Below are 27,752 nucleotides of genomic sequence, written 5' to 3'. Positions count from 1 at the left end.
TCATTTTCATTATTATTATTATTATTTAAAATTTTAATTAAACACATAGAAGTAGCTTAGTATTACAGCAATAATATAAATAATAATAATTAAATCACCAAATTTAAAACTCTTACGTGCAAAACAATTTAAAACTACAATAAAAAGTAAAATAAATTATCAGAAGCGGCGTATTACCGCTTCCAAGTAAAACTGCAACAGGTTCCGACGGTTAAGAAGCTCGACTAGTGTACAACCCATTATCTAGCAACTGCGATCTATGGTGTATTGATGTGTACTCATACTAAAAATTAATCACAATTACAAGAATAATAAATAATTAAACTTTAATAACTGTTTTGTAATAACAATAATTAATTTATAATCACTGGTTAGTGAACTGCCACGTAATTGCGTATTTAAGGGCTGATTAGAGGGGCCAAAAGATTTATCGCAGGATAAAAGTGCGTGGGTGACAGATTTCGGATAAAAGGATTTAAAGTGTCGGATGGTTGAGAATTTATTCGATCATTTTATGGATTTCAGATTTGTCAGTGGATTTGAAAAAAAATTTCCGAGTTTACAAGCTCAATTGAAAGGAAATTTTGTGCGCTACAATTTTTAGCAGAAAAATCTTAAAATTGATAGTTTAGGAGATAAAAAGCGCGTTAAAGTGTGAAAACTTATTTTTTTATGAGAAAAACTTGGAAAATTCAAAACAATTGTTTATTGTTTGGTAGCAATGAATTTATCAATATTTCATGTATGTATAAAAGAAAAATTTCAGTCACACTTTTTTTTTTTTTTTAAAGTTCAACGTTGTATGAACAAATTGACTTTTCAATCGAAAAAATGTTTTTTTATTCTATTTCTGGTTTTGAAGTGACGGTATTGTTTGACAGTAAATGCTGTGGGACATTGTAAGATATTGACGGCTCAATGCAATAAGTTTGTGGTTTTTGTTACGGGAAATTTAGCACGTATTGTTACTTTTCTATTTTTTTTTTTTTTTTTCTATTGATTAGAGGTTTTTTTTAAGAAATTTTATTTTTATTTTCAAGATTTGTAACTTAGATAAATAATTTTAACCATTTTAAACGGTAACTTACATAACTTTATGAGACATAACATAAATTCAAATGTTATGCTAAATAAAAAGCTCAAATACATAATTGACAGATAACAATCAATTTACTTTATTTACTGTCCTTAATAAAGTGTGACGATCTTTGCCATGACAGCAAATTTTACCTTTACAGCACAAGATTTTTAATATTTTATTTTTCAAGTAATCGAATGATACCATATGGGTTGTTTCTGCATAAGCTAATTTCTCACCAACAAACCTTTAACTTGCCTAGACATATCACACACTTCCTCCTCTCATTCATAAATAAAGGGGTTTTCATGCAAACTTACATGAATTTTTAAAAAGAGCCCTCATATCTCCTCACACGTCCAGGTTGGATGGGCGCCAGGTTGGGCGCCATCAACAAAAAGTCTGCAGGATAGAAATATAAGGTTGCTACGAACGATGTCTTAGATAGCTTAATTGGAAGAGCTAAGGGTAGTGTCAAGCGTTTCAAACTCAAAAACAGCAGAAAATTCCATAAATACTCTGCAGGGCCCCGTTGTTCATATTTTTCAAACTTATGGCCTCCAGGAGTATATAACTACTATAGTAATCACCTATTCAAGTGAAATACGGCCACGTATAGGATTAACAACGCTAACTAGTGCTCAAAGTATTTCGATTTAATTTTCAATTCGCAAATTGTGTTTCATGAAAATACGCGTGATAATTCCTGTTTTTCGCATTAAACGCTTTTATCAAACAGGGGATTTTATTCGTTTGCAAGAATTAGAGTCTGTGCATTATTAATAAATCCTACATAATAACAACAATAATAACAATCACAATTCCCGTCGAAAAAGATATCAACTGATGTATGTGGTAGGAATTAAATGAAAAATAAGGAAAGCTTTTTATCTATAATATTGGATTGGATATTTTTGTGGATAGGAGATGAAATAATTCGAAAAGAATCCTTTGATCAATTACAACACCGACAACAAACGGATTACCGGAATTTCTTTCCTATCCTGCGGACTCTTTGTCAGTGGCGCCCATCCAGTATGGACGTGTTAGGAGATATGAGGGCTTTTTTAAATGCAAGAACAATCCATATGGTATCATTCGGTTACTTGAAAAATAAAATATTAAAAATCTTGTGCTGTAAAGGTAAAATTTGCTGTCACGGCAATGATCTTCACACTTTATTAAGGACAGTAAATAAAGTAAATTGATTGTTTTCTCTCAATTGTGTATTTGAGCTTTTTATTTAGCATAACATTTGAAGTTATGTAAGTATTATTAAAATGAGTCTGCTTGGGGCATTAAAAATCCATTTAGTTCCCTTAGTTGCGCAAATTTACCCCACACGAGTGCGCACATTACCCTTAGTACGGGGTAAGTGTGCGCATTTTGAATAATTCGGATTAATCCGTTTTTTTTCCGAAGTGTTAAGGTTCTAGACTTTATTTCTTAATTTAATTATTACCTAAATGAACACTCTATCAAAAACATATTTTTATTTTCCTTTTATGCTTATTGTTTAATTTTGACACCAGTTTGAATGCTTAAGTGTGCACACTTGCCCCATATGACTCTATGGAAATCCACATAGGAAACTGTGGGAACATGAATTCCCCTTTCTATATGAATTCCTATATAAATCCATACATTCCTACATTAAAACTTATGGATTCCATATCTTCTACATGAACCCATACTTTCTCATGTGGATTTCCATGGATCCCCATACAAACCTACATGGATGTTTTTGATAAAGTATACTCGAGTGTCATTAAAGCATACAACATCAATTAAAGATCTTGGGCAGCTGGGTGGCTCGGAAGACTAACCGCAAAGTTCGCGGTTCGAGCCCTCGATGCACCCAGTTTAGTTTTTCTTTTTTTTATTTTCTAGCCTATTGCAGTATATTTAATTTTATAAAATTCCATGTAATTATATCAATCTTTTTGCCGAATTTCTGTAAAAATTTACATAAAAATTCCCTATAAAGTTATGTAGAAATCTAGGCTGGTTTCTCATATGGATTTTTTGTCTTTAAAATGTTCCATCATTAGGGACTGACAGAATCATTGGATGTTGGATGGTAAATTCTGGATATGAAAGCAGTAACCAGCAAACCGTGGTAGGACCGACAGAACAACATTAAAACCACATATCTCATCATTTAATTATCTATCCATCGCACATTGTTCACAATTGGAAAACAATTCTCAACAGGATTTCCATTATTCAATTATTTCCATGTCGTCTGTCGACAAACTTGTCTATATCCGGAAATATCTCTCTTTCATTGGCTGTCAATACTCGGAACTTGCTCGAACTACACTACATTTTATGTAGTTTGTTGTTGGGATTCTGCTAATAATTATTGGTGACATTTTCACAGAAAATTAAGATAAAATAACTAGAACAATATACATTTTTTTTTTCTAATTTAAATTTTATGTCAATATTGATTCTTAATGCTTTAATGATTTTTTATTAGAGATATTATTAGATGGCGCATGTATGTTATGATTATTAGAGTGGATGTTTTATCTTCTGCATTAAATTTATCCTTTCATGTTAATTGATAATATTATTTTATTTTTTTATGCCTTTATTTGATTTTTTTTTTTTTTTCTATATATATAGAAGTAAAAGTTGTCTTTGGTCTCGAACTCGTGAACTCACAAATGGAAAATTTAATTTAACAGTTAGATTATTTATGTATGGAAGTAATTTTGTATATTTTAGTTCAGTCCATGTTTAAGTATTTTTTTTTCTCAAATAGAATTATAAATGGATTAAACATCTTTTTTTTCAACTGGAATATAATTAAAGTTTTAATTATATTTTTAGTAATTTATTATGTTAATTAATATCAGGATTATCGAAGTTGATGATCAAATCAACATTAGTCTATTATCAATAAAATTATAAGAATATCATGAAAATATTGATATTGATATTAATATCATGAATATCATTATCAATATCGTAAATATCATCCGAGATATCGATATTTATATCATCATTATCATCATCGGAAATACATGAGGACTAATGTCATTATTTTATCAATATCATTATTAATATCAGTATCATGAATATCAATATCAATATTATGAATGTTACTATCACTATTATTGTCATTAATATCACGAATATCATTATTGAAAATATCCTGAGAACTAATGTCATTATTTTATCAATATCATGAATATCAACATCAATATCATGAATATCGATATTAATATCATGAATATCAACATTAATATCATGAATATCAACATTAATATCATGAATATCAATATAAATATCATGAATATCAATATCATTATCAATGTCATGAATATTAACATCCATGAATATCATTATCATTATCAGAAATATTATTATTCTTTTATCAATATCAACATCATGAATATCAATATCAATATCATTATCATTATCAATAGTATCAATATTAATATCATTATTATAGTCATTATTAATATCAATATTAATAAAATGAATATCATCAGAAATATTATGAGGACTATTATTATTCTTTTATCAATATCAATATCATTATCAATATCATGAATATCAATATCAATATCATTATCATCATCAATAGTATCAATATTAATATCATTATTATCGTCATTATTAATATCAATATTAATAGAATGAATATCATCAGAAATATTAATATTTATATTATTGATATTAATATCATCAGTATCAACATCGTTCTCAGTACTAATTCTAAAAATATCATCAGTAACGTCAACATTATCATGGCTATCAATATATGCATTATTATCAATATTAATTTCGTAGTATACCATCATCAGCAATATTGGTATTAATTTCATGAATATCATCAGAAATATAAATATCAATATCATGTAAATTAGTAAAATTATCATTTTCGATATTTTCAATATCATCAACATCATAATTAGAATTTCATCCTAAATTACAACAATTTTTCCCCGATTTAATCAAGGATCATCTTGCAAAAATATAATGATTTAATCAAGTCATTATAAATCAGAGTTCCGTTTAATTAACCAAAAAAAAATACAGTTAAACTCTATTAAAATCCCGTAAAAATATCTCTTATTGAAATTCTGGGAGAATTAAACTGTCCAAATTTCCATCCTGATATACGTGACTAAAATTCGTAGTGAGTACACAGCAATTAGCTCGGTTCATATAGCAATAAATAATAAACAACCCTTAGCGCTAAAATAAACAGTTCTAAAATTAAACACTCGCGCAAACTGCTCTCAATTACGTCTATTGTCTTAGGTGGAAAAAAAAAAAAAAAAAAAAAAAAAAAAAAAGTATAAAAAAAAATCTCGCAAATAAAACTGGGATAAAAATAGAATTAAAAAGATAATAGCACATAAATTGAGAGAAGACGAGAGAAGAGGTAATAATGAAGGTAATTAAATTGTAGTGCCAATTCACTCATTGATTCGTTTGTTATATCGTCGATTGATCATCGGGTGTTGATTATTATCATGTAGATTTTCGAGATTGTTTTATACATCCCTAACGCCAGATGGGTACTTTCTCGAGTGGTAGGTTCAGATCAAGCTCTGACGGGGAGGGGGGTAAGGGATGACGGGGGGGGGGAAGATATCTGTAGATATAATTTACAGAGATAGGAATAGGAAGACAGAAATAGGTAGGTAGATAATTAAATCTCATGCGAACTGAATAGAGCACGTATCTCCGCGGCGCTAATTGAATAGTTAATTCCACCGAATGGTCGGATAAATGGTCAGGTCGTGGATATGCTGTTTATAAATTGTATTTTGCTATCTCTGTGTGGTAATGGGTATTTGCGTGGGCCCGCTTCCATCCACGGGGTTGACGTTTCATTTTCAGGGAAGTTTGGTTAATGAAGTAATTGAGATTTTCCGGGTGGGGGATCTTTTTTTTACAGGGTAGATTTTTTAGGGTTCATGTTGGAGAAATTCTTGAGAAAATTATTGGTTATAATTTATTTTTTGGGAATTAGATTTAATTTAAGTTATTTGGAAATTAAAAGAAGGAATTGACTTCGGTTAATCGGGATTTTTTTGGTGAAAAAAATTTTTTTCTGAACTTTGGATTTTTTAAGATTAAAATTCATAAAAATACGAACAAAATGATGTATAATAATGTATACTTTCATCAGTAATTAGATTTGAAAAAAATTATTCAAAAATTAAAAGAAGATATTTAGTTAGAATTAAGGTTTTTTTTTGTTAAGTGATTAATCGGGATTTTTTTAGGGAAAAAATTTTTTTTTCACATTTGAATTTTTTAGGGTTAAAATTCATAAAATTCTGAAGAAAATGATGTATAATAATGTATATTTTTATTAGTAATTAGATTTAAAAAAAAATGTTCAAAAATTAAAAGAAGAAATTTAGTTGTAAAATTGGGGTTGTTTTTTGTTAAGTAGTTCAATTGGGATTTTTTTAGTGAAAAAAATTTTTTTTTGAATTTTCGATTTTTTAGGGTTAAAGTCTATGGAATTCTAAAGAAAATGATGTATAATAATGTATATTTTTGTTAGTAATTAGATTTAAAAAAAATAATTCCAAAATTAAAAGATTGAATTTAGTTAGCGCATTTGCGGTCAAAGCGTGTGAAATGATTTAATTAATCAATTATTACAGTAAAAACTTCATTAAATTTTATTTAAAGATAATTTTTGATAAATTAAACTAACATGTATATTTATATACAGCAATAAAAAAATAATTTAAAAAGTTAATTAAGATTAAGACTCACGAGCGAAAATTAAATCTTCAAAGTATTTAATTGGAAAAAATTAACTGACGGACAAACGGACCGTGTGTGTCAGTTATTTAATTATAAATGTTATATCAAGCATTCTCTTTTTTTTTTATTCTACATTTTAATGCTGCAAATTTAAAATTCATAAAAGTGAAGTTTATTTTCATGTATTTTCATTTATAAATTTATAAATATTCAAAAATAAATAAATAATTATTTTCGAATATTGCCTGATCTAATTTGACAATACAATTGTTTTTGAAAACAATTCTTTATGATTATTGTTTGTTAATGAAAGCTCAATTTATTTTAAATTTATGATTGATTCATAGTAGCAAGCAAAATTTTACTTTAATCATAAATTTATAAGTACAAAATTATTTTCTCAAATGAAATTTATATGTAAGTTGTAGAAACTATTTTAATTACAACAATTTAAATTAATTATGGATAAAAAGAATCTTTATAAAATTCGAAGCACTGGTTGTAAAATCGCTTCACATTTCTGGATTTTAGTCAACTTAATCGCGGTTTCAAATACAGTTAATTTATATTAATCACTCGAAAATGATTACAAACCCTTTACTCACAGCAGGGGCCTCTTGAGCTAATAATAGAGCCAGGAAACAATATGGAGCACGGATACAATCAATGCGTTAAATCACGAGTTACTTCAAATCATTGGTCTGTGACAGCCATTGTATTTAGATAGTGCCGCGATTATTTTGGTCATCAAAAAAAAATTTTTGCAATTGTGAAATTTTTTATTTTAACGAACAAATATTTAGTCAGATCAATGTATTTTTTTTTATTGGATAAGCAAGAAAATTTCTGATTAAAATTAAACTTAAGAGTCCGAGGCGTAGCCGAGAAGGGGGTAAATTGAACCATTCGAATTAAAAAATCGAAAAAATTGAAAAAACGCTTCATACTCTTAGAATTAGATTATAATATGTTAAACTCGGATATGATCAAAATTTTAAATCATTGCGATTAATAAATTTTGAAAAATTGAGATTTTTTTATTTTTAGGCATGTAAACTTTTTTTTCGGCTGGTGACAAATTGTTTAATAATATTTCAATTTTTGAATTAATTGATAAAGTTTGAATTGTAGTCGTTCTATATACTTATACTTTATAATCCTCAACTTTGTTTATAGTGATATAATAGTTTATTTATTTATTATTTACTATTAATTGTTATAAAATTATATGGGGTCAATTGAACCAGCAGTCCCGGGGACAATTGAACCATACGGAGAAGCATGGGACATGCGCGCGCATCTTGACTCTACGTGAAAAAACTCAGGGAAATAACCTAACAATTTGATGAACTGAATTTATGATGAAAATTATTTTTAAATTGTTTTTTAATTTATTTAATATAATATCTGTGCATTAAAACGGTCCAACAGTAATATTACCAACTAACAATTAATATATTATTTATTAAAAGTTCGGGTTTGAGTTTTAAATATTATTAGTTCAATTTACCCCAAGCAGTGATTGAATTGCCCCCAAGCGGGGGTCAATTGAACCATTCGACGCGTTTGGATAAATTAATAATTTTAAAAAATTCACGTTGTTTATTGACTAATTTATGTATTGATAATGATAGTAGACATAATAAACTACCATTCCAAGAAAAAAAAAATTATTATTTAGTTTTAATTCAAATAGTAAAAAATTACTAAACTTTTTTTGGTTCAATTGACCCCCTTCTCCCCTAATCCATAATTTGAATTCGATAATTAAAATTTTAAAATTAATTCTAAATTTAATTAAATAATTTTAATATGTATTTCACTTATTATTTTTCATCGCAATAATGTTGTACTACACAATCATTTAATTTCTAACGCTTTGTTTCTTCTTAATTTTCCCAAGCATTGACGATTCTTAAAAATAATCAACTAAAGGATTTCTAAACTTATTAAAAGTTTATTAAAATCAATTTTTAATACATTATTTAAAACTCCAACAATAAACTTTTTATCTGTACCTCATAAGATTTTTATTTAACAAAAAGTAATTTAATTTCAATAAGATGCATAAAACTAAATGCAAACCCATTAAAAATTATTGCAATATTTATCAACGTTGTAAATCTTTATTCACTCTCTCATTTTACCGGGTATATTTAATACAAAAGTTGCTTGTTTATAAAGCGTAGTTCACTTTGAGTTTATTCAATTTTTCTTAATTTATTTATTTACCGCCAGCTATTTACAGTCGCCTTTTTTTTATCGGAAAACTAAATGGAATAAAGTTATTGAAATGCATTTAGTAAACGGGTGTTTATGCACGCAAAGTACCTCGGCGTAAGATTTAGTTTTTAACCAAGAAAGTAGTTCGTAACTCATATATTTTTATAATTTCATCAATATATTATAAAACACGTGCATTGCTCGTTTAATATCTCTTGAATTAAATTTCTTCATTAAATAAATTGAATAAATTTTATCTATTCGTCATTTTTGTGACAGGAAAAATATATTCCCACAAAAAAAAATTTTTTTTTAATTTTATAACAATAATAAGGGACAAAAGTCATCCAATTTAATTTAATTGGATTTTAATTTAATTTAATTTAATTTCATCAGTATTAATATTAATTAATATTAAATAAAATTTTATCGAGAAAATTTTACGAAAAAATAAATTCCAATTTTTGATTAATTGATTAATAAAGGATTTTTCCGGCTTGAAAATTTTTTTTTAATTTTTCTGGGGACGGATCATAAAACCTTGATTCATCCCGAGTAATTTCATGTATTATAACATTAATTTTCATTAATAATTACTTAAAAAAATCACGAAAGAAAAAAAGCTTAAATATCTAATTTAGTTAATTTATTGATTAATATAGGATTTTTCCGACTTGAAAAATTTTTTTTTAACTTTTTGAGCAGTTTCTACTAAAATTCATTAAATTCTGAGTATTTTCATGTACAACAACATTTATTTTTTCACATGGAAAGCCCAAAAAATCCTAAAAGAAAAAAGAGCTACAAATTTCCTATTTTTCAATTAATTGATTAACAAAGGAATTTTCCGGCTTAAAAATAAAAAAAAAATTTTTTTGAGTATCCTTCGTTAAAGTCTATTAAATTCCAAGTAATTTCATAAAAAAATTTTATTTTTTCTCTCAACAAAACATAAAAAAAAAAAAAAAACATCTTTTCATTTATCTCGTGAAAAATTGTTTATTAACCCATTACTCTTTTCAATAATTCCCTCTATAAAATTTTCCCGCACACTTTTCCTCTCTATAAACTTCCATGAGTCCGTAAAATATCACCTAGCCTCGTAAAAAAATTAATCACGCTTTTTTAAATCGAAATATTTGTAATTGAAAAAAGCTAAACGCTGTAAATTCCCCATAAGATTATCAATTTTCCGTCCTCAGATTATAAGAAAGAAAATTAAAGCTCGCTGTTCCGATCGATTAATCGAGATTCACTGAAATAAAATTGTTTTATTCATTCCAAGTGATTGTAATTACACTCCATTAAATCCAACTTTAAATTGCAAACAATAAAAGTAAATAGTCTGTAGTACAGAAAGAGTAAAAGAAATTAATTGATTGGAAGTTCAAAGAAAAAAAAAATTTTTAAGTTTCACACAGAAAATTTTACTTTCTAATTAATTAATTCTTTAAAAAAAATTAACAAGATTACGTGAGATTCTATGGATAATTACATGACCGACATATATGCTTCATTAGTCTGTCGGGAACTTTTTTTTTTTTTTCAATTAAATACGGTGCGTTTTTAATTTTTGCTTGTAAGTCTTTCAATTTTAATTAAGCTTTTTTTTTACTGCCGTACTATTAAAATATATTTAATAAAGCTTTAATTGAATTTTATTGTAAATAAAATTTAATTAAGCTTCTTATTTTCTTATTGACGGTAAATTTATTAAGAATAAACTTTTTTTTTTTTAATTTGACGATCAAAAAATTTGTAGTAATTTTTCAGAAAATTTATTTTTAAAGATTTGACGACTAAAAAATTTGTAGTAATTTTTTTTATAAAATTAATTTTTTTTGCTATCAAATTGTTAAAATAATTTTCTAAAGTCACGAAAAAAAAGATTGTAGTAAAAACCGGATAATTTTTATTTTTAGAAAAATTTTAACGGAATTTTTAGAGCTTTTTTAATATTGTAGTCCCAGAGGCATTTATCAGAATATTACAAGTACAAAAAACTGTTTAGAATTGAAAAATTCAAATTAATATGCTAAAAATAACTTGAAAATTATATCAAATATCTAAACAATAAATTATAATTGATTTCTGGCTATAATAAATCTAAAGTAAGTTTCTTAGAGCGAACAAAATCCGGAACCATGCGACACCTAGCGGCAACTTCGGAACTGCTTTTTTTTTCTTTCTCTGATGTTGCTTACAATAACTGGGCAGTACCATAAGCTCAATAAATAACTCAATCGATAGTTCCTCAACAGAAAATTCTCTCCCAGAAATAATAGAATAAAAAATCGAAAACTTCTATCAATATCCATCATCTTTTCTAAGAAACGTACTTATTATTTTTCCACTCACGACCAGAAGTGTCCAACTAAATAATTCCCCACTTTATATCACTTACAATTGAATAAACCACGAGATCTATTACTGTTTCAGTAGTTGAAAAAAATAACTCATAGCTTTTAAAGTTGAATAATATAAGACCAAAAATAAATTCTAGTTCCGTCTAGCTCTTTTTTCATACATTATTAACCCACTTCAACCCGGTTCTTTTTATCTCTCATCCACATCAACTTTTTATTTCAAAAAGTTTAAAGAGACGTCCGTCGAATTTCTCACTAGAAAACATTATATCGGATATTTCGTTACTGAAAAACCTTTTTATACCTTTTTCTTAAGCTCTATGCATATTTTATTACCGGATAGTCAAGTGTTTCATGTAACAAATAATACAGGCTCAAATGAAGAAAAAAAAATATTATTTTACGGTAAAAAATATTTTAACAAGAAACATTCGATAGTGTATTATTTTAAAAAGTTTTTTCAATATTGTTGCTTAAAAATCGAAAAAGAAAAAAACAAGATGACACTGGATATTATCTCAGATTATACTCAGTGACATCTGTGGTGAAAAAAATTTCAGATAGTAGCTAGTATAATCCAAATTATACTGGGTGATATCTGGATTATACTCATTGTAATCTGGATTATACTGGGTGATATCTGAAATTTTTTTTACTCAGTATAATCTAGGACGATATCCAGTGTCATCTGGATTTATTATTTATTTCCCTTGAAAAATGAAACGATTTTTTTTTTAATAACAAACAAAGTACCGTCTACCAGAAAATAGCCTTTTTAAAATTGGATGTCCAGTCCGAGGAAATAAAATGAAACAAAATAGCGTGACTCATTACCAGAATTACTCCATAACAATTTTTACCTCCTAGTTATCGTTACAGCCACTTTAACGGCGTTGCTTTATTTCTAAATGTATATTTTTTTATTATGACAAAAAAAAAAAAATAAAAATATAACAACACGCTTCCACTTACCTCTTTAGTTAATGGAGGTAGTGGTCTCTTTCGTCTAACTTTCAATTTGCGACGCCTCGATAACTTCCTCCCGTAGATTTAATTTTACAACAAGTAATAAGTAACAAGTAGTAACAAGTAACTACTGAGAAAGGAGAAAAGGCGTTAATTAAAAATTTCAAACTTTTTTTCCTAATGAGTTTCGAAATGAGTTTGCCCATTTCTGGTAGGGTGAACTTTTACTCCGATTTTTTAAGCTTCTTCAAGCAAGCCTGATACTTAAGCGCTTGCACAGAGGGAAAAATATTGTCCAACGTATCCTTATTTGATTTATAATTGAAAAAACTTACAGAAATCAATTACTGTATCATTGAATAATTATAACATGCGCATATTAGGGGAAAAGGGGGTAAATTGAACCATTCGAATTAAAAAATCGAAAAAATTGAAGAAACGCTTCATGCTCTTAGAATTAGATTTTAATATGTTAAACTCGGATATGATCAAAATTTTAAATCATTGCGATTAATAAATTTTGAAAAATTGAGATTTTTTTATTTTTAGGCATGTAAACTTTTTTTTCGGCTGGTGACAAATTGTTTAATAATATTTCAATTTTTGAATTAATTGATAAAGTTTGAATTGTAGTCGTTCTATATACTTATACTTTATAATCCTCAACTTTGTTTATAGTGATATAATAGTTTATTTATTTATTATTTACTATTAATTGTTATAAAATTATATGGGGTCAATTGAACCAGCAGTCCCGGGGACAATTGAACCATACGGAGAAGCATGGGACATGCGCGCGCATCTTGACTCTACGTGAAAAAACTCAGGGAAATAACCTAACAATTTGATGAAGTGAATTTATGATGAAAATTATTTTTAAATTGATTTTTAATTTATTTAATATAATATCTGTGCATTAAAACGGTCCAACAGTAATATTACTAACTAACAATTAATATATTATTTATTAAAAGTTCGGGTTTGAGTTTTAAATATTATTGGTTCAATTTACCCCAAGCAGTGGTTCAATTGCCCCCGAGCGAGGGTCAATTGAACCATTCGACGCGTTTGGATAAATTAATAATTTTAAAAAATTCACGTTGTTTATTGACTAATTTATGTATTGATAATGATAGTAGACATAATAAACTACCATTCCAAGAAAAAAAAAATTATTATTTAGTTTTAATTCTAATAGTAAAAAATTACTAAACTTTTTTTGGTTCAATTGACCCCCTTCTCCTCAATTTTTTTAATCCTTTGTTTAATTTTTTAAATTTATTTTTAAAATTAATTTAAAACAATTAAAATTATTTAATTTATTTAATTAATTTAATTAAACCCGATAATTTTATAATTTATTCAACTGTACAATAATTATTTTTATCACACAATATAATAACAAAATTCTCTCTCTTAAATCGATTAAACGTCAGACGGTCAAAACCGTCCGCGTAATTACGATTAAAAGTCTCATAAGCTTAGAAATTTAAGCACAACATAAAAGCGTCTGTGGTTGGCTTGGTTTCAGTTGCAGTCGGGTTAAGAGCCGCTTAATTCAGTCTTTAAATAAAATTTAAATGATTAAAATTGTTGAATAATGCAATAGGTGACTTAAGTAGTTTGCTTAACTTCGATTTAAGTTTGCGTAGGCTGCTAAAGGTCTCCTGTTTTTTCGGGTTCACTCGGTTTTTTTTTAGGGTTGAGAGATGGCGACTGTGACAAAGGACCGCGTCGGGTTGATACTAAAGTTGAGGCACATGACCTATCCCAAAGGAGTGTTTTTCTTACCCGAGTTTGTTTGCCTTTGTGCTGTCAGGGTGTTGCTTTAAAAAAGAGGCTTCTTGCTCGTTAAGAGCTTTTTATTACGCTCGGGTAAAAAATCGTCGAGAGGTACCACCTTTTTTTTTTTTATTTTTTAATCTTAAAACAAACATACAAAAGGCGTGAGCCAACTCAGGAAAATTACATAAATTGTTTGGAAAAATAAGGAAAGAATTTTAAACTTCCCGCTAAGAAAATTGAAAATTTTCAAAAATCGGGAAATTATTGTTTTTACCCCGTTTTCCGAAAATCGAGTTTTCATCAGATCTTGACGTTTTGAGGTCCTAGGAAGCTTCCCTGACTATTCCCGCGATGGTGTCTGTATGTCTGTATGTATGTATGTACGTGTGTGTGTGTGTATGTATGTAAACCTCTCATAACTTTTGAACGGCTTGGCCGATTTGATCGCGGTTGGTGTCATTTGAAAGGGCTTGACCAAACTTAGATTTTGAATACTATTTGGACCGATTCCGACCGGTAGATTTTGAGGAATCTTAAAAAAACTACGAAAAAAATTTTTTTCAAATCAAGTTTTTTTTGAATAACTTTTAAACGGCTCGATCGATCAATTCCAAAATCTAATCAACTCTTAACATCGAAAAACCACGTCGATCGCCATTAAGCCGGTCAAAATCGGTTGATTCGTTCGTGAGTTATCGTTGACGAAAGAAATCGAATAAAAGCGTTTTTTTCGAATTACACCGAAACTTCCGGTCTTATCAATTTGTGTTTAAAAATTTATCATAGAATTTGAAAAACTGCGTCGAATGCCGCCAACCGCGTGAAAATCGGTTTATTCATTCAAAAGTTATTGCGGTTTGAAAATTCAAAAAATAGTGTTTTATTAAACCTCTATCAGACTTTTGAGCTTGAAGAGCTCAAAATTACATCAAAATTATATTTTTGAGCTCGAAGAGCTCAAAAACGTAATGAGCGCTTAATTACGAAAGTAGCGGGAAGTTGCAGGGATGGTCTTCAGGGTCAACCGTTTTCCTAATTTTTTTTTTGAAGTATAAATGATTTTTATAAATGACAAATTTTGTTAATAATTTTACAACAATAGTAATTTTTTAACTAAGTTAACATACGCATTATAACAAGACGTAGCTCATTAAATTCTGAGGAAAATTGTTTAAAACTTTTAGGTATATGGAAATAGTTAAGCTTCTGCAAACTAAAATCCATAACTACCGCGACTACCAGCATACTCATAATAACAGTAATAATGACAATAATAATAACAATTATAATTGTCTACAAATTTCTCGACTTTGTGAATAAAAATGAGCCCTATTATTCTTAAGAATAGCGAGCAATCACCCGAAAAATGAAACGTTATAAAAGTTGACTTTTATTAAATATATTTCTGATGGAACAATTTGATGTTTATTCAATTGCTTTAACTTTGAAAGCAAAAGCCAAAGTAATCCAATGAAACGTCAAGCATTTTTGTCCCTGCCGCAATAGGAAGAGCAATGAGGTAATATTAAAATATTTTTATTGAGAAATTCTATCAGATTAAACTTTTTATCGGAAAAAATTACCCAAGGCTATATATGATAATAAGAAATCTGCGTGAGCTACCCTGTGCTCTGATATTGGATATTGAATGGCTTTATCGTGTCTTATTACTTGTATTTGTTGGGGAGATAAATCTAAAAGAAAAATTCCACAGTAAAATAATAATAATTATTTTTATAAAATTATAGAAATTTTTTTAATATCAATAATAATTATAAATAAATCGTATTTGAGGTTTTTTAATTAAAAAAAATTATTTCTTGTAATTGAAATATTCAAGAAAATATTTGCACAGTAGTTTCACACGTACAATAATTAATTTGTTATTAATAAATTAAAATTAACTGGCTAACAGGTAGTAAACTATATTTTTGTGAGTTTCTGTACGAAAAAACTAAAAGATCTTTTTCTTTACATAAAATGCTTCAAATTTAAAATTTTTTCCATATAAAAGTAAGATAACCCTTCATTAATATCAGTTTTGCATTAAAAATTCAATTTTCATCAATTAATATTATTTATTTAAGGACGCAGTAATTGCTACTAAAAAAATGAACATGCTTGTATTACTGCGAATGTTTTCAATAATCCGCAGTAATATAAGCACCTCTATTTGTATGCATTTCTACCAATTACTAAGGGTGTAAAATCCATATATTCTAAATTAAAAAGAAAATATTGCCTGTCAATTGACAGTTCAAGTTGCCTTAAAATTGCTCTTAGTTAAAAATAAATTATAAACAGAAATTGATAAAAAATAAAACAAATAAATTAAAGTTGATAAAAAATACAAGCGGTCATTATAATAAAGAATTTGTTGTGTTAAATTAAGCAGAAAAACTTTAAAACCAAGAAATTTTCATTAAATTAAGTCAATGTAACTTTATTCAAAATTTTTTCTGATTGATTTAAAAAAATTCAAAATGATTTTTTTTAAATCAAGATTTGTGCTTCTTCGACAAAGCTCATTTTTTTAATTACTATAAAAACTCTGGTTGTTATGTTATACATCACTATTCCGGTGATTATTATTAATTGATATGAATTGAAATTACTTGAGGAGTACCTTCTAATCCAGTCATTTTATTAAACAAATAATTATCTTTCAAACGTATTTTATTAATTTCTTATATGATCCCGAAGTTGTTTATAATTGAATTTGATCGTTAGTAATAGGCACGCAGTAATTGCCACGCAGTAATAGAGACAAGCTCCTTTTATGCCCGCAGTAATACATCCATATGAACTTTTTTTTTTAAATGCTTATTATTTAATAAAAATATTAGTTTATCGCACTCTTGATTTTTTTTTTTTTTTTGAGTCAATAATGAGTCAAACTTTGGTTTAAAAAAAAAATTATTGTTATTTTTGAAAAATTTAATAAAAATACTTTTGAAGTAAGACCTACCAAAAAAACCGCAGTAATACCCACAATTACCTTATTTAAATTAATATTTAAGATTTTTTTACAAAATTTCAAGATAAAAAAAATTGATCAATTTTTTAATCCACCCTCTGACCAAAATTTCCGTCTTTACTCCGGAGCTAACAAAAAATTAATCTATAAAATCCATAAATTCACTAAAAAACAATGTATAAATTTTCAAGTTAAAGATGAAACATGTTTATAAAATACATAAAGAATTACCAGGACGTGAAGAGAAAGAGGATTGAGAGCTTTCTCATCCCAGTCTCCTGCTACCTCAGCCCCTCTTCCCTGGTCGCTTAAATCCCTATGGTTTTGTGCGCGCGCGTAAATTTGTTGAACCAACTGTAGAGAATCACGGAGCTTTTTTTTGTTTTTATTTGATTTCTTTCTCTTCCTCGGCCCCTCGAGCTTGTTCTTTTATTTTTCTTTGTTTAATCAATTCGTGTTTTTCATTCACTTCCTTTGATTTCCCCGCTGTTTTTATTTCTACGTCTCTATTGCAGAGGTTAATCATTTTTGGCATAGAATTGAGTGCATGAAAAAAAAAGTATGACCAACGTCGTTGCAGTAAGGTATTATAGCAATATTTGTATAAGCTACGGACTATACAACGTTTTAAGTATTTTAAAAAAAAAAAAAATTTTTTTTTTTTTTTTTTAAAATTGAAATTTTTTTTTTTTTTAATTTCTTGAAAAATTAATCTCTGTAATTGGAAAAATAAAGATTTTTGAGAAAAAAATTTTTTTTCATTGAAGAAATGAATAAAAATCGAAAAATTTCTCATAATGGTGATTTTTGCAAAAACAAAGAATTCAAAGCTTCAGGACACTATGAAAAAAAAATCGCAGCGCTTTGAATTTTTCAGGGATTTTAGGGGACATATGGAGGTTGAAAAATTACCGACGATATCCTTTGTTCATCCATTTTATCCAAAGTTATACCAAGTTATCCAAATATCCTTAATTATGCGAATTTTTGTCGTTTTTTCAGTTAAAGTTTTCAATTGAAAAAAAATTTTTTTGACAAAAGCTATTCACGGTATCTTATAGAGAATATCGTGTAGTTTTCAAAACCGTCCTTCGATTTCCTATACGATCATTATTTCCAGAGTTATTGATTGTCAAAGTGAAAAAGTACTTTTTTGCTTTGACTGACGATAACTCCTTAGCAAATCATCGTACAGGCTTTTTGATTACGTCAAATTGAAGGGCATTAAATTTTCTAAAAAAGCTTTTCAGCGAAACAATGGAAAAAAATTTTTTGAAGCCCGTAGACCTTTTTTAAGACGATAAAAAATTTATAAAAATTTTTTTTTGTAGTTTTCTTAGGATTTCTCCAGACCCGAACATGATAAAAAATTTCCATGGTCATTTCTGAAAACTAGACACTTGGAGCTACAATTTGCTTTTTTTTTTTTTTTTGTTGTACGATAATTTTCCTCGGAGTTACAGCTCGTTGAAAATCACCCAAAAATTTCGAATTTTTTTTTATATTCCTTCATTTATAATTTTCCGTCTGTATTTATTTATTTAAAGTTTTTAAAAATAATTAATTTTACTAAAAAATACATGGCATGTATTTTTATAAAAAAATTTTTTTATTGAAAATTTCCAACAATTTATATTCTTGTAACTGTTCTTTATTCTCAACAGCAATTTTTCTTGAATTACAAACCGACAATTGTAATTTTTCCTGCAATTTTCTTTCCATATATATCTTATTGTAATTTTTTTATTTTTTTATTTATTTTTTTTTTTTATATTGTTACGTGACTACACGAAGTTGAGTAGAGAATAAAATAAAATAAGTGCATAGTTAATAAAGCAGGAGAAAATGAATAGCGATCTGTACCGCCCCCGGCAAATTAAAACGGCACAACGTTAAATTAGATAAAGTTACACTGTACTCGGAAAGTATAAAGATTCATCTTCAGATACGCTGTATTTTTCATGTAGACTTTTATTGCCGGGTAATTGTAAAAAAAATATATATACAGGACAAAGGACAAATTGATTTCTTTCGTCGACGTTGTTAAAAATATTGCACTGATAGAAGGATTTATAAATATTTAATAAGCTTTATTAACTGTTAATAAATGATTTTTTAACATCATGGGATTTAATAAATATTTATCAACAGTTAATAAATTATTTATTAAATACGATTTATTAAATGTTAATATATATTTGTTAACAGTTAACAAATATTTATTAACAGTTAATAAGTATTTATTATGTAGAATTTATTAACTGTTAATAAATATTTATTAATAGTTAATAAATATTTGTTAACTGTTAACAAATATTTATTTAAGATAAAAAGCAAAAATAGCAATTTTCTTTTGACACTTTTTATAACTCTATAACTGGAATACATGATAATAATTCAATTCACTTAATAAATTAAAGTTTTTAATATTTAAAAATATAAAAATTAATTGTCGAGCTGTGATTGAATTTAGTATTTTACAATAATCGTTATTATGATGTAATATAATGCTTGCAAATAATTTATAAACATTACAATTTTTTTTTTTTTTTTTTTTTTGTTAAAAACTTTATTTTTCTAATAAATAAATACAAATAATGTAACACATCTGTTAAATTAAATTAAATTAAATCTCGATGAGAAACAACATTAACTCCATTCGGTGTAACGTGAATTTTTAAAAGTCTAACATAATTTTTTAAACTTAATTGAAAAACTTTTTTTTGATCACTAATAATAAATCCATAATTTGTTCAATGTTTTAAAGTAGGTTAAGATGATTTTTGTTTATAAGCAATCTTCATATCATATGACATTGCAAGCGAGACAAATTCACACTCAATAAAATATTTATTAACTGTTAATAAATATTTTTTAACTATTAATAAATATTTATTAAATATTAATAAATTTATACCTTTCTCCCAAATAAATATTTATTAAAATTTAATAAATTAAATTATTAATAGTTAATAAATGATCCTTTAATCAGTGTGCTAATGTAAAAATAAACATACAAGGGCGCATGTTTTTTTTTACAATGCTATGTTTATTATTTAGATTGCGATAGAAAGAAATTAATTGAATGAAAATGACCCGAGGATTCGCCTCAAGATAAATCCGAATTATAAATAATATTATTTGTGTTTGTATATTCATTTATTTATTTACTCGGGTCTTTTTTCTGTTTCAGAGCAACCTGACAGAAGATGAAGAAGAGGAATTACCTGAGGACGCGTTATCTCTACTCTCTGTGTTATTCGTCGGTAATATTTCATTTATATTTCAATGAAAGTATAACGTTATTTTTATTTTTTATGATACTTGAGAGTTTTAGTACTAAGTCATATTTTAATGATGATTATTGTGTTACACTGTTTTTTTTTTTTTTTTATCATAAAAAAGAAACATTAACATTAACTTCATGAAATTGTATATATTTCTATGGACGTCATATAGCTCCCTAGGGCTTGAAAACTTCAAATAAAATAATATTACTTCATAAAATTTTACATTATTTAACATAATTTAATAAAACTTTAAATATAAATGTATAACTTTAAATAATTTCATGTAATTTAACAATCTTGTAGTAATTAAAATGACTTCATAACATTATGTACAATTTTTTGTAATTTTATTACACATATAATTATACATAACTTCATAAAATTTTATATGATTTAGCCTTCGCTTGAGTTACTAACACAACTTATAAATTTTTTTGAACTTCTTTCAACTTTATGAAACTACATATAATTATACACAACTTCATATAATTTTATATAACTCTATATAATTATATACAACTTCATATACTTTGACAGATTTTTAGCCACTAACATAATTTTATAAGAATTTATTTAATTCTTCTTAATATTATAGAAATGGTCTAGCATATAATTATATACTACTTCATATAATTTTATAAAACTTCATATAATTGTGCATAACATCATATGATTTTAGAAACATCCATATTAATCTATAAGATTTTATATGAATCTTATGAAACTTCATATAATTTTATAGAACTTCATATAATTATACACAACTTATGAAATTTAACATTTTTATCCCCTACCATAACTTTATTAGAATTTGTTAAATTTCTTTTAGTTTTATAAAACTTCATATTATTATATACAACTCCATATGATTTTATAAAACTTGATACAATTTTACAGAACATCATATAATTATACATAACGTCATATAATTTGACATATTTATAGCAATTAACATAACTTTATAAGAATTTATTCAATTTCTTTAATTTTATAAAACTTCATATAATTATACACAACTTTATATTATTTTATACAACTTTATGTAATTATACACAACTTCATATAATTTGTTATTTTTAGCCACTTACATAACTCTATAAGAATTTATTTAATCCTTTTTGAATTTATTGAACTTCATATAATTATACACTACTTTATATAATTTCATAAAACTTCATATAATTATACACAACTTCATATAATTTTATATTATTTCACATATTTATAGTATTTAACATAACTTCATAAAAATTTATTTAATTTCTTATAATTTTATAAAATTTCATGTAATTATACACTACTTCATATAATTTTATAGAACTTCATATACTTTAATTTCATTTGACTTTTTCACAATCATTATCATAATTTGATATAATTCTAAATTATTCTAAACTTCATATACATTTTCATAGTTTTTTATATAACTTCATATATTTTCAAAGGTCATATAAATTTTTATGACTTATATATAATTTTACTACTTCATATAATTATACATACCTTTATATAATTTTTCATCATATATAATATCACATAATTTTTTATAACTTTATAATTTTTTTTATTTTTAGTAATATATAATTTTATAAATTTTTAATTTAACCTTATAAAATTATATATTAACTATTATAATAATATAAAAAAATAAAAATTTACCAACTCTTTCATTAAATTCCATATAAAATAAAATAAACTCCAAGCGCATGAATTTCCATAAAGAAGAACAATAAAATTAAAACTATCTAAAGTTTCCGCATACATTTAAGAAAATTAAAATTTCCTTATAAATTAAATCCAAATTTTCTTGAGCATAAATTATAATAGTTTTTTTATTTCCTAAAAAGTTCAGTACGTAACGACCTCGTCTATTTTTAAGTAAACAAAAACAAAAAATTAATTAATATACTGCAAAAAAAACCGCAGGGTTATTATTTTCTCTCCCATGTCCTTTATCCTTCGGAACTATATATCTTAAAAATTAATTACTCTTGACCATTTAGAAACCTCTTACCATGTAGAAACCATGTAGAAATCTTTTGAAAATAACATACATCTATTAATCCTCGAAAAAAATTCAATTTTCCAGCAAAAAATAACCTTCTTAGTTTCTCACTTTATTTTCTGATGAATAAAAGTATTATTATATTATATCATGATATCGTTGAAAAGGTAATTTTACTGCTAACAATTTTTGTCTTTTTAAAAATTTTTTTAAATTATCGTCAATTTAAAAATTTTTTTCCAAATTTACAATTTTTATTAGTTTTTTTTTCTTTAATTGGCTATAATTCTGAAACTATTGAGTTTAGCGAAATTCTTAATGTGACAAAATTTGTAGGTCAGAAAATTTCCTATTTGAAAAATCCAAAAAAATTCCAAAAATTCCATAAACTTCGAGAAAAATTCCAAAAATAGTTATGACCTTGAAAAATCGGAAAAAATGCCCAAAAAATTTCCAAATTTTGAAATGAGGAATAACTCAAAAACTATTGAGTTTAGAAAAATTTTCAAAGACACAAAATTTGTAGGCTATAAAATTTTCTATCTAAAAACACCCAAAGAGTCTCAAAAAGTTCAAAATTCCCCATAAAAATCACCAATTATCAATCAAAACAAAACTGTTAATTAAAAATTTTCCAGGATTTCTGCTGTTCGTCCTGATATTTCTCTCAGTGGCGGGGAACGTTTTAGTATGCGTTGCAATATACACCGACAGAGGGCTGCGAAGAATAGGAAATTTATTTCTGGCCTCATTAGCGATCGCGGACCTGTTCGTCGGATGCCTGGTGATGACGTTCGCGGGAGTTAACGATCTCCTGGGTTACTGGATGTTCGGGCCAAGCTTCTGCGATACTTGGATCGCGTTCGACGTGATGTGCAGCACAGCATCGATACTGAACCTCTGTGCGATTTCGCTGGATCGGTATATCCATATCAAGGACCCCTTGAGGTAACTGTTTAGTCAATTATAAAAATAATAAATCCGATTAAATTTGAAAATTATCACTCGGCGTTTCTGCTCCTCCCCCATCCTCGATCCTCTATTCTCTATCCGGGATAACTCAATTTAACTCTCAATGTAATCGATCCATGTTTGGAAAATTAATTAAAAGCTATTGTGCGTTTAATTCAAGGTACGGCCGGTGGGTGACTAGACGAGTCGCGGTCGGGAGCATTGCTGTTGTCTGGCTTCTCGCTAGCACTGTATCCTTCGTTCCTATCAGTCTCGGGCTTCACAAAAGCCAGGATTCCAAAAATTCATCTCCTACCTACAACGATGGTCTTCAAGTAAGTATATTTATAAAGATAATGATATTCATCATGCATCATAAACTCAATATTGGTAGTGATGTAGATAATAATATTTATTACAGCATTAATAATCACAAAGATATTCATCATGGCATGATATTCATCATAACACTGATATTCATCATGACATTAATTTTAACAATCATATTAAATATTAACAGAATCATGGCATCGATATTCATGGTGATATTCATCATAACATCTATGTTCACAATGATATTCATCATGAACATAACTATGGCTGTGATATTTATCATGTTATCTATCATGACATCGATATTCATGGTGATATTCATCATAAAATTCATTTAGACGATGATATTCATCATGACATCGATATTTGTGGTGACATTCATCATAAAATTGATGTTAACAATGATATTCAACATGAACATGACTATGACAGTGATATTTACCATGATATACACCATGATCTTGATATTCATCATGAAATTAATTTTTAAAGTAATATTCAACACGAAAATAACTGTGATAGTGATAGTTATCATAATATTCATCGTGCCATTGATATTCATCATAAAATCGATACTCATGATAAATATTATCATGATATTAACGTTAACCATGATATTTAATATGAACATAGCAATAACAATGATATTTATCATGGCCATGAGAATGATATTCATCATGGAATTATTGTTTATTATAAAATTAATGCGTATATTGATGATATTCATGTGACTACAGTTGATATAATGATTTTTAAATTAAATAACAGTTTAATTATTCCCAACACATACAATTTAGTAGAATTGATTTACATAAACTAGAATAGAAAATAGAAGAAAAGTCGGAATGAAATTTAAAATTCGAATGAATAATATAAAAAGCTAAAAGTGTTTTATTATTTTTATTTACAGGAATATCCAACCTGCGCGCTAGATTTATCGCCCACGTACGCGGTACTTTCATCCTGCATATCATTTTACGTGCCATGTGTGGTGATGGTCAGCATATATTGTCGGCTGTACTGTTACGCTCAGAAACATGTTAAAAGTATACGGGCGGTAACGAAGCTGCCTCAACCATCATTAGGAAAAAGTTTTCGTGCTAAAAGCACAAGAAATAAATTGCAACACCAGGAACCAGCTAAAAGTAAGCCTCCAGCTAAAACGAAGCCCACTTCACCTTATCACGTTTCCGATCACAAAGCCGCCATCACTGTCGGTGTTATTATGGGAGTTTTTTTGATATGCTGGGTACCCTTTTTTTGTGTCAATATCGTCGCATCATTTTGCAAAACTTGTATACCAGATCGAGCGTTTCAGGTAATTTTCATTATTATTACTCTATAATTAATGATATTTATCATTCCATTGATATTTATCATGATATTCATCATTCCATTGATATTTATCATGATATTAATGATGATATTCATCATGATAGTAATGATGATATTCATCATGATAGTAATGATGATATTCATCATGATATTTATCGTGATATTCATCATGATAGTAATAATGATATTCATCATGATATTAATGATGATATTCATCATGATATTTATCATGATATTCATCATGATGTTTATAATGATATTAATAACGATAATTGATTACAGGTATTAACCTGGCTCGGGTACAGTAACTCGGCCTTTAACCCGATAATCTATAGCATCTTCAACACCGAATTCCGCGAGGCATTCAAGCGCATCCTGACAAAAGGAGCCCGTGCAAGAGGTAACCAGCCATCGACTAGCGAGTGCGGAGAATTCCGTTCAGTAATTGTACAAAAAAGAAATGGGTCTATCGTTGAGTGTAATATAAGTCATAGATCTAGCGCTGACAGCTGTCAAGGTGGTCAATTAGGTAGATTACAGAATCACCATCGTGATACCATCGTTAGCTCTATTTAAATTTTAATATATACTATTAATAATAATAGCTAATATTTATAATCAATAATAAAAATAATAAATTATTATCATTATATTTAAGCTCATAAAGCTCCATAATTTAAGTTTCAAAATTACCAATCCATCTATTTATTAATTAATTAATTAATTAATGACCATGTCAACGACAATCAATTCGCAAATAACATATCCGCACATATTTTAACAAAAATATTATGTAATTTAATAATTATAATAATAATCAAATATTCATCTGTTTTAATATACATTCTACTAGACAGTTAGGGACAAACAAACAAAAAAATTTTTTTTTCTTGCCCACACACGTTCTTTTTTGTGATGAGTCAAAGTTAACCGATCGATCGATTAATCAGAGGGTTATCATGAAAAAAAAAAAAAAAATAAGGAATAGGGATGCAAGTAGTCGTGATAACGTTATCGATATTGATAATGATATTAGTGATAACAATTTTGATGTTGATATTCATAATAACAATATGGATATTAATGATGATATTAATGTTGAAGTCAATGAGAATAATGTTGAAACAATATTGATATTCATGATCGTTTTAGTGATATTCATGATGATGATATTCAAAATCATATTCATGATAACGATCTTGATATTCATCATGATGATATTGATATTCATGATAATGATATTGATATTCACCATGATGATATTGATATTCATGATGATATTGATATTCATGATGACGATATTGATATTCGTAATAATTTTAATGATATTCATCATAATGATATTCACCGTCGATCCTTTTCTTGATAACTTGATTAATATTGATAACGATATTCATGATAACTGGTAATTTTACATTTTTAAAAAATTGTTACAAATAGAAAACTATTTGATCGAAAAGGTAAAAAGTTACATATGATCTCCATAAACAAAACTAATTAAATAATTTCCATTTTTCTCATCTTGTAAATGATCATTTGCATTTATTTGTTTACTTTTTTTTTTATCATACGTATATTATATTAATCTAGTCAAAAACGAAAAAAAAACCTTGTTTCTTTTTTTCTATAAGATTTACAAGTGCGCAATATTAACGTGAGCAATATTTATGTCTTAAACTCGCGCATTTAACTGAAAAAATAAAATTTATAATAATAAAAATAGTAATTAAAATAATAATGATAATAAGAATAACAATAATAATTATTGATAATAATTACTACTGATACTGATTGATAGAACTGTTATTAAAACTTTTGTTGTATGTTGTTTTTTATTAATGTGAAATAATTTAATTTTATTTAAAGGTACTTGAATAAATCAATAAATTGTAATTAAACTCTTGAATGTACATATGAATGTTAACTTTAATACTGATATTGTAATGATAATTATGATGTGGTAATTAAGTGATTCTATTGATTAATTAATACTAATTATAATGTGTATTGTTTGTAGATAAAGATCAAAATATGTATACTTGTAATTAACTATTGAAAAAACGGGTAAATGGAAAATTTTTCTTGTAGACTGAAATATTTTTTTTTTATTTTCCTTGTAGTCCTTTTTTTAATGGAAAAAAAAAAATACAATAATAATAGTAATTGGTATTCATGATAGTGATAATGATATTCATGATATTCATGGTATTATTGATGATATTCGCGATATTGATGATGATATTCGCGATATTGATAATGATATTCATGATATTAATATTGGTTATTATCATCATTATGATATTGATGTTAATATTTACAATAACGGAGTTAATTACAATGATACTAAAACAAATGAAAGTGATATTCGTGATATTGATATTGATATTCATAATAAATATCTTCATGATAGATATATTGATGTTTATAGTACCAAAATTGACATTTATGATTGTAATATTCATAAGATTGATAGTAATATTCATGATAGTGATAATAATTTTTTTAATTCATGATAATTAATAATTATTTTGTTAATGATAATGATATTCATGATAAAAATATCGAAATTCATGATGATGATAATGATTTTAATATTGATAATGATATTTACGTTCTTAAAAATTATCATTGATATTGATAATGATATTGTCATCGATAATGATATTCATGATATTTTTATCGATAATAATGTTCA

The 27,752-nt window shown here is 26.6% G+C and overlaps 1 protein-coding gene across 1 annotated transcript; it reads left to right on the top strand.

The window, feature by feature from the left end:
• Positions 1-606: 606 nt before the first annotated feature.
• Dop1 (dopamine receptor, D1) lies at positions 607-26,198 on the top strand. Its single transcript, XM_074239653.1, has 6 exons — positions 607-742; positions 20,337-20,409; positions 23,077-23,386; positions 23,571-23,724; positions 24,633-25,040; positions 25,340-26,198. The coding sequence occupies exons 1-6, from the start codon at positions 722-724 to the stop codon at positions 25,631-25,633; spliced, it is 1,260 nt and encodes a 419-aa protein (XP_074095754.1). The 5' UTR covers positions 607-721; the 3' UTR covers positions 25,634-26,198.
• The last annotated feature ends 1,554 nt before the right edge of the window (positions 26,199-27,752 follow it).

The sequence above is a fragment of the Cotesia typhae genome, unplaced genomic scaffold (assembly GCF_013202065.1).
Source record: "Cotesia typhae breed Kobodo isofemale line unplaced genomic scaffold, CoteBio_Ctyphae contig_26, whole genome shotgun sequence".
In the NCBI taxonomy this organism is placed as follows: domain Eukaryota; kingdom Metazoa; phylum Arthropoda; class Insecta; order Hymenoptera; family Braconidae; genus Cotesia; species Cotesia typhae.
This window is presented reverse-complemented; position numbering and strand designations above follow the sequence as displayed.